Below are 8332 nucleotides of genomic sequence, written 5' to 3'. Positions count from 1 at the left end.
CTCCGGCTAAGGCTCCTAGAGAAACCAGTGACAAGGGCCCATCTCTAAGACCCTGATCCACGCTCCTGTGCCAGGGCCATCCAGCAGTGCCAGGCCAGCATAAACCCTGGCAAACTTTGGCCAGTGTCCCCGGTTCCACCTTCAAGGCCCTGCTCTCCTCTGCGTCCTGTTCCCCCAGCACCACTGCCCAACACACACATCCAAGGACACTGCAGGAAATGGGCCTCCAGCCAAGCGTCACGGCAGAGCCCTCTGACATCTTAAGAGATCCTTGGACGGTGGAAAGAGTGCCGGCGATTTAGCATTTCTTGGGGTCACCATCCCTAGACTACTCACTCAGCGCCACCCACCATGACCCACTCAGGTTTCCCAGGATGTTTGGGGCAGAGGGGCGGCGGCGAGGGTGGAGTGGTTGGGGCAGTAGACGGGAGAGAGCGAGAAGAGGGGCATCCGGAAGACAGGATGAGCTCACTGCTGCTCCAGGCGGGAGAAGGAACGGAGGAGAAAGGTGAGGCGCTGGGAGGGGTGGGGAGCGCTGGGCTGGCCCAGGCGGGACGGGGCACGGTGCGCGCGCGCGCGCGTGCGCCGCATTGAAGTGCCCGGCACGTCGGGGCAGCAGGACAGAGCCCAGGGCGCGCGCAGTGCCTCCCAGTGTCCCGCTCCTGTGGCCGCAGCCATGACGGAGAACTCAGACAAAGTGCCCATCGCCCTGGTGGGACCCGACGAGGTTGAGTTTTGTAGCCCCCCGGTGAGTACCGCCTGGGAGCCCCAGACACGCGGGGCCCGTATCCCCTGTCCCGGCTCAGCGATTTGTGTCACCGAATTTGGGAGGTGGGAACAAATGTGGGAGCCCAAATGTGGGCTTGGGGTGGCGCCCCACGCGTGTGCGTGTGCAAGGGACCTGGCAGCCCCAGTCTGGTGTGAAGGGGAGGGTGGATAGGGAGGAAAGAGGGGGCGTCGGGCGGCAGGCGGAGAGAGACCCGCGGGGCGATGGCCCTGCACCGCGAAGTTTGTTGAGCGCACAGCCACTCCCGAGGACCAGGGACCCGCGGACGCAAGCACGGTGAAAGGGGGCGCCCGGAGGAACCCGGGGCGAGCTGTCCGACACCCCCGATGCGCCGGGTCGCTGCGCGCGCACATGACAGTCCCTCTCCCGCCGGCCCGCAGGCGTACGCCACGGTGACCGTGAAGCCTCCCAGCCCCGCGCGGTTGCTCCAGGTCGGAGCCGTGGTCCTCATTTCGGGGGCGGCGCTGCTGCTCTTCGGGGCCATCGGGGCCTTCTACTTCTGGAAGGGGAGCGACAGTCACGTAAGTCCGGAGGGCGGCTGCCGGCTTGCGGGCACGAGGCAGGGTGCGCGAGGCCGGGAGGGGCGCGGGGCCTGGGGGCGCGCGGGATGGCGGGGTCCTCTCTGTCACTCGCGTGTCCTCTCCTAGGTGGCGCCAGAGCGGCCCCCTCGCCCCAGCTGATGCTTTCCCCTCGGGGCCTCCCGGGTACCTTCCCCCTTCTTCCATCCAACTCCACGATGCGCCTTCCCACTCACGGGCAACTTTGCAGAAAAGCCAGTCAGGGCTTTACGGGAAGACGTTAAAGACAGAGTAGCGGGGAAATGCAGTGGACGGTTCCAGGAAAGCTCTTTTTGGCTCGTCCCAGCTTGGCGTCTCCGCTAAGCAGCTGAGTGACCATGGGTAAGGCACATCCCCTCTGGCCTCGCTTTACTCATCCTTAAGAAAGAAATGGAACTAAGCCCTCTCCCAGCTGAGAAAGGCTGCGAATTTAAGAACCTGGGACAAAGACAGTGGAGGGACATTCAGACCCAATAAGGGGACGAATTTGACCTCGCAGTAGCGCTGTCTCTCTCTCTCCCTCCCTCCCTTCCTCCCTCTCCCTTCTTTCTCTCTCTCTCTCTCTCTCTCTCTCTCTCTCTTCCTCCCTCTCTCTCTCTCTCCCTCTCTCTCTCCCCATCTTTTAATGCCCCCTTCTCTCATGCAGTAAGGGGGAAAAAAAAAAAAGATCTAACTTCCTTAAAGATGGCAAATGTCTTGAAAAATCACTTCTGGCCTGGTCACATGTGATTTAATGGTAAATGTTTTACTAACTGCTGTCCTACTTTCTTCGTATGCAACTATTTATTTTAAAGCTCAGTTGGCTCTCAAGGAATATAAAAAGTGTTTCTGACCCAACTAAGCAAAATACCCGTGTTTTTGTAAAATACTCTGAATTTTGTTCACCTATGTAAAGGGAGGCATTTTATCTTGATGACCATTGCCAGGCTTGGTATAAGTATTTCAACTAATGGAAAAGAATTCCATCTCCAGGGTGCACACAAAGGGCTGTTTCTTAATCACTACCCTCAGAGGATCTGTGACTGCTGTTTCCAGTTTCTCTCCCACCATGAAATTCAAAGCATGAATGAATTCCAGTACTTAGAGAAAATGGTGCTGCAAGCAATTCAGCCATTTTACACATCACATCTTCTGCAGTCGCTGCATAATTTGTATTTTTAACTCAAATGCCTAACGTAGATAAGCTTGCCATTTAGCACTGAGTCTGTTTTAGAGACTATATCAAATTTACAAGCATCGATTAGTAAGATCAGAATTGCACAGTATTTTGTGTATATTTGAAAAGTGCCTTAATCTATTTGTATATTTTAAATATAGAAGCTGGGCCAGATGCTCACATTTGAAAGCAGCATATCTGAACATGAGAACGATGTCAGTATCTCCATCTCCATTAACAGCAGGGTTTAGATTGTCATCCCTTGGGAAATTGTACCATCTTCGAATGTAAATGCTGTCTTTTTTTTTTTGCGGTACGCGGGCCTCTCACTGCTGTGGCCTCTCCCGTTGCGGAGCGCAGGCTCCGGACGCGCAGGCTCAGCGGCCACGGCTCACGGGCCCAGCCGCTCCACGGCACGTGGGATCCTCCCGGACCGGGGCACGAACCCGTGTCCCCTGCATCGGCAGGCGGATTCTCAACCACTGCGCCACCAGGGAAGCCCAATGCTGTCTTTTAGATGACAAAACTTCAATGGTATAGGTCCTTTGTGTACAAGAATACCTTTGCTTTTTTGGGGGGGTGGGGGTAAAGGTTTTGGTCCTGATATGTATTAAAATGAACACCATCTGGCATTTAATTATTCAAGGCAAACACAGCTAACTGACAAGCTTCTAGAAAGAGAGATTGAAAGATCACCCTGAATGAGCAGGGCCTTCTTTTATCACAACTTGTACTTTACTGCAAGATGGTTGGTTGTCTGGCTCAAGAGAGCAGTATTAAATTCTAAAAATCCAGAGGAATAGTGAATCACATTTTATTGCCAACAATCAAAATTATCCCTGTCTCTTATAGAGGCAGGAAAATGAAGAAAATCGTGGTAAGTTTGTTTTTTTTTTTTAACTCCCAAAATATTCCAGGCTGATCCATATTACTTAAGTCTGAAAAACAAATCACTAAATACTAAATAGAGTAAATTTGGCACCATCTGTGCATAGCACAGGCACGGGTCTGCTTTCCCTGAGTACAAATGTAAATGGCCCAAACAAAACATAATCAAGTCTCTGTCAAACAGAAAGACATCTCCAACCAAAGGGACTGCCCACTGTTTGGGGATTATCCATGCCTCTGCCCCTCTATATTGGTTTATAGAGAAGAACCAGCAGTAATTTACCTCCTATGCCTTTCATATGGGTAAATCCCCTTAGGACAGGTTTACTGGAAATAAGCTAGAGAACTCTGAAGCATTGCAGTGCTGATAATCAGGGGACAAGTGACTGGGCTCAAATATTGAGGCCATGCTTCATCCACATGATTGTAAATGGAACAAGGCATTGAAATATGGGAAACTCCCACCAATATGAGATAACTGACAACCCTACCCCGTGAGATGAGGGGATGAGATCATTGCTCGGGGCCTTTATTCTTAGGCTGATTTTTCAAGACATTGTCCAAAACAGGATGTAATTATCTTATGAACCCAGGCTTTATTAGAAACTCATTAGCAAATCTCCTGTTTGTAAAAGGCACCATATTGAGCAGACTATTGGCACATAATAAACTTTCTTTGTGCTTGGATGGAAGTAGCCTCAGGTGCTAACAGCTCCATCAGTTTAGAGCAGATAATGTGTTTACTGCTCCACCAACCAAGCCACTTTCTGAGCTCAGGGCCCAGTACTTTGGAAATAACTTCCGACTTTTTACCACCCCCCAACCCAAGGCACTTCAGGAGGGCACAAACCTCCATTGTGGCCCCATGCAGACCGTGTACTGCTTCTGAAAGCCAGGCTGCAGCTACATTACAAAGGATATGCCTCATTAGGGAGCTTTTGCTGGTGGGGAGGTGGCGAAGGGTGGTAGAGGAAAGTGAAATCAGGATAAAAGCCACAGTTCTAGTGTTGCGATCTTGTCTCCTTAAGACCCGCTAAGAATTTGGAAACAGTTACTTAAATTTAGGATTGCTTGAGTAGTACAAAGCTTATGTGCGATGCTTAAAAAAAAAAAAAAAAAAAAGCCTCTTGTCTCATGAGTGAAGGAAGGACACTCGTGCCAGCAGAAACTCACATGCGCGTTGTCTGCCATGTGCCCTTTGACAGGCAAAATTAGTTCAAGTGAATAGTGGCTGCTCAGAGAGCGCAGGGGCAGAACAGAGCCCGCTTTCTGAGCTTTACCTGCAGAAAGCCCTGGCTCAGCCAAAGAAAACAGGTTTCCCCAAATTGGCTGATGGTGAGGACCACCTGAGGTGCAAAGTGAAAACAGATTGGTGGGCTCTGTTCCCGCTCCCCTAACTCAGAACCCCTAGAAGTGGTTCTTAGGATCAGGTGAGCTGTGGAGACGGTGTCCTGCAGGAATCGAAGTTCATCAGAAGGAGGGAAGGAGGGGCATTGAGAACGTGGGTGAACTGCATGCCGGCATTTTCTCTTCCACTGACCGAGGGCTGTTACCTAAAAGGGTACACGCTAGCAAAGCCGTTTCTACGTCTCTGCTGAGAAAATAAAATAGCACTCTGTGGGTCTTGCAATAATGAGTTTTCTACAAGTAATGATCCAATAACAACAGATACTTTTCCCAGGGTTTGTCCATGCTGCGGTCAGCCATTCGCCATAATGAGGGAGAAAATCAGACTTGAATTGAATCTGAGCTCTTTGCAGTTCTGACCTACTGACCTGACACTAAGTAGCAAGTGTCTTTCATCAGTTCCCATTCCTTCCCCTTTGAAGATTTTATAGCTTATATATCATATAAGAGATATATTATATATCATATATAAGATATAGATATATACATATATATACCTTGAAGAAAAAGGAAGAAAAGAGAAGAAAAGAAACCCACCTACTACCCCATGACACAGAGAATGTTCTAGAGCAGCGGCATACTAAGCAGGAGCAGCGTGTGAATTACTTTTTAAACTATTGTCCTTACCAGATGTCTAAGCTAAGAGAGCCCTTTGGATCATCTAATTTAGTGGTACACTGTAAACAAAATGTCTAATGGTGGAATTTTAAACAAGACGTTACCCAGAAATCCAACACATAAAACAGATCAGAAGCAGAGCTGCTCTGGTGAAACTGCGTAGGGCTGGGGCTTGGGGCGGATAAAGGAGCCTCACGGTCCCACCTGCTCCGCTCCCCTCACCTCTGGACCACCTCCGTGAAGCTCCAGAACTCTAAGGACATAAATGAAAATCACCTCTGAGGTCCCACTTCGTCGTTTTACACTCAAGGCAACTCCCAAGACCAAGGGATAAGGGGTGTGGCCACCTGTTTTTCTGATTCCTGGGCCAGTGCTCTTGGACAATGCCAAGGCTCCCTCCCTTCTCCCCACACGTCTCATAACATAATGTCTTAGGATGCCATGTCTGTCCCACAGAGTCATTAAAATGAGTACCTCTTATTTTGAGCTGAAACACATGTGCACATTGACCTTGCTCTCTGTAAATGCTACTCTATCTCAGGTACATCCTAGTCCTGTCCGCAGTTCTTACTGTATACCACACTCCACACCAAATCTTGACTGAAGGACTTGAAAAAAATACCTTCAAAGTGAGGTGCCACTGCAGATTTGTTCAGGTAACAGCCCAGTTAACCCTCTGCCTCCTCAATTTCCATTTATCCGTCAGCGGGTCTTAACTCTGGCTGCATAGTAGAATTGACCTTTAGAAAAAGAAAGATCTGTGCTCACACCCTATCCCCACAGGCTCTGATTTGATCAGTCCAGTGGGGGGAACCTAAGCATGGTAGCTGGAGATTCTACTAAGATGCTTCTACATGCAGCCAGGATTGCAAATCACTGAGCTATTTGATTTAGTATCAGAGACTATCAAAAGCTTTACTTTTAAGATATTTTTTAAGAAATCATGTATTAAGTGATTGGTCCATGAATAAGGTCCTCACAGATAACTAAGATAATCATCCTTACTATTAAGGATGATTCAGTGTATCTCTGAGAAATAGGAAAGCTACTTTATATACTGCAGATCTAAAGATAAGCCCCGAATTGCTCTAAAAGGGAGGCATCACTAACTCTGATGTTCTCTTCCAGATTTACAATGTCCATTATACCATGAGTATCAATGGGAAATTACAAGATGGGTCAATGGAAATAGATGCTGGGAACAACTTGGAGACCTTTAAAATGGGAAGTGGAGCTGAAGAAGCGATTGAAGTTAATGATTTCCAGAATGTAAGTATATTTCATGCATTTAGGGAGTTTAACCAGGCAAGCCTGGGAGACTTCTCATTCAGGGAGAAGGAGCACCTCTCACACACATCCACATGGGAACTGTTCTTTTTGGCAGCCATGGTACCGCTAACCCACCTGCACCGTGCAGCATATTCTCTCTGAGAAAGGACCACTCTGTGTCCTTTACATTTTCAAAATGAAAAAGCAACACCTTAGCATTGAAAAAAAAACAAGTTCTTAGAACTATACAAAGTCTTGGCAGAGGAACTTCCCTGGTGGCGCAGTGGTTAAGAATGCGCCTGCCAATGCAGGGGACACGGGTTCGAGCCCTGGTCTGGGAAGATTCCCACATGCCGTGGAGCAACTAAGCCTGTGCACCACAGCTACTGAGCCTGCACACCTAGAGCCCATGCTCCGCAACAAGAGAGGCCACCGCAGTGAGAAGCCACCGCAGTGAGAAGCCACCACAATGAGAAGCCCACGCAGCACAACAAAAAGTAGCCCCCGCTCGCCGCAGCTAGAGAAAGCCTGTGCGCAGCAACGAAGACCCAACGCAGCCAAAATTTAATTAATTAATTTAAAAACTTTTTAAAAAAGTTTTGGGAGAAAGACTTGCGAGAGCTATTTCTTTCCAAGCAGCTTTTTTTAACACAGTGAATAAAATGCTCAAGCTCCTCTAGAACATTGCAAGGTCTGAAAGTGGCACTTGTCAAGAGGAGGGAAACTTTAATGACCTAATAATCTCATCAACAACAGGTGGAGTCTATTTATACATGTTTCTCAATTCTTCAGAGTTCCCGTTTAATCCAGGAAAGGAGCATGGAGAAATTCCCCTAGTGTATCATCTGCTTTCTGACTATGGCCTATTACAGATGAAACCTTCGAGTCTCCTTTGAAAAGGGCACACATGTTTGTTTTCCAAAATTCAATTTACAGGCAGTTGGAGACATTAAGCCATGCACTGATGCTTCAGTGGACATCTGCGAACCAAAGTGTCACTGCAGGCCTCCTCTCTGGATGGCCACCGTAAATATCTTACTCTCTTTCATGTTCTGAGATGAGAAAGAGGCATCACTGTTTGTGCTCTCCTGTTAAATCTGTAGATGGAGTCGGTGAGACTTCATGAAAAAAGCCTCTTGAAAATAATGTCTCTTCTGATAGTTTATTGGCCTGCAAACATCTCATCGACCTGTTTTCCTCTGACTGATGAGAAAAACTAGAGATGCTTTTCATTCAAATGAAAGAACTCCCGTTGTTGATACCCAAACACACTTCACAAGCCCTTTTGAATAACAAACAGATGCCAACCTCAGAGTCCGGCTGATGTTACACATTATTTGCTGATGACAAGGACTGGCTGTGTTCAGCGTGGGCTCTGCCCCGGGACCAAGCTCTGCAGCCCCATGTGTGCGTCGCTGCATTTCGCTTAGTCATAGCTTTGCAGATGGTTCTGGTCAAGGCACAGGGATAATTTCTCTGGACCTATTAAAGGCTTTTACTGCAAGACCCAGGACAAGGTAAAAGGCATTTTTTTCTTTGCACTGCTCAATATAAAATTATAAAATGTGGGGCTTCCCTGGTGGCGCAGTGGTTGCGCATCCGCCTGCCGATGCAGGGGAACCGGGTTCGCGCCCCGGTCTGGGAGGATCC

At 48.5% G+C, this 8332-nt stretch overlaps 1 protein-coding gene across 1 annotated transcript in view; it reads left to right on the top strand.

The window, feature by feature from the left end:
• Positions 1-621: 621 nt before the first annotated feature.
• The window catches only part of CNMD (chondromodulin), a 30915-nt gene continuing 23204 nt past the window's right edge, over positions 622-8332 (top strand). The window contains exons 1-3 of the mRNA XM_007118757.4: positions 622-748; positions 1168-1308; positions 6542-6682. Coding sequence (XP_007118819.1) covers positions 677-748; positions 1168-1308; positions 6542-6682 — 354 coding nt within the window. The 5' untranslated portion in view covers positions 622-676. The remainder of the gene's footprint in view (positions 749-1167; positions 1309-6541; positions 6683-8332) is intronic.

Source organism: Physeter macrocephalus, chromosome 13 (assembly GCF_002837175.3).
Source record: "Physeter macrocephalus isolate SW-GA chromosome 13, ASM283717v5, whole genome shotgun sequence".
NCBI lineage: Eukaryota > Metazoa > Chordata > Mammalia > Artiodactyla > Physeteridae > Physeter > Physeter macrocephalus.
This window is presented reverse-complemented; position numbering and strand designations above follow the sequence as displayed.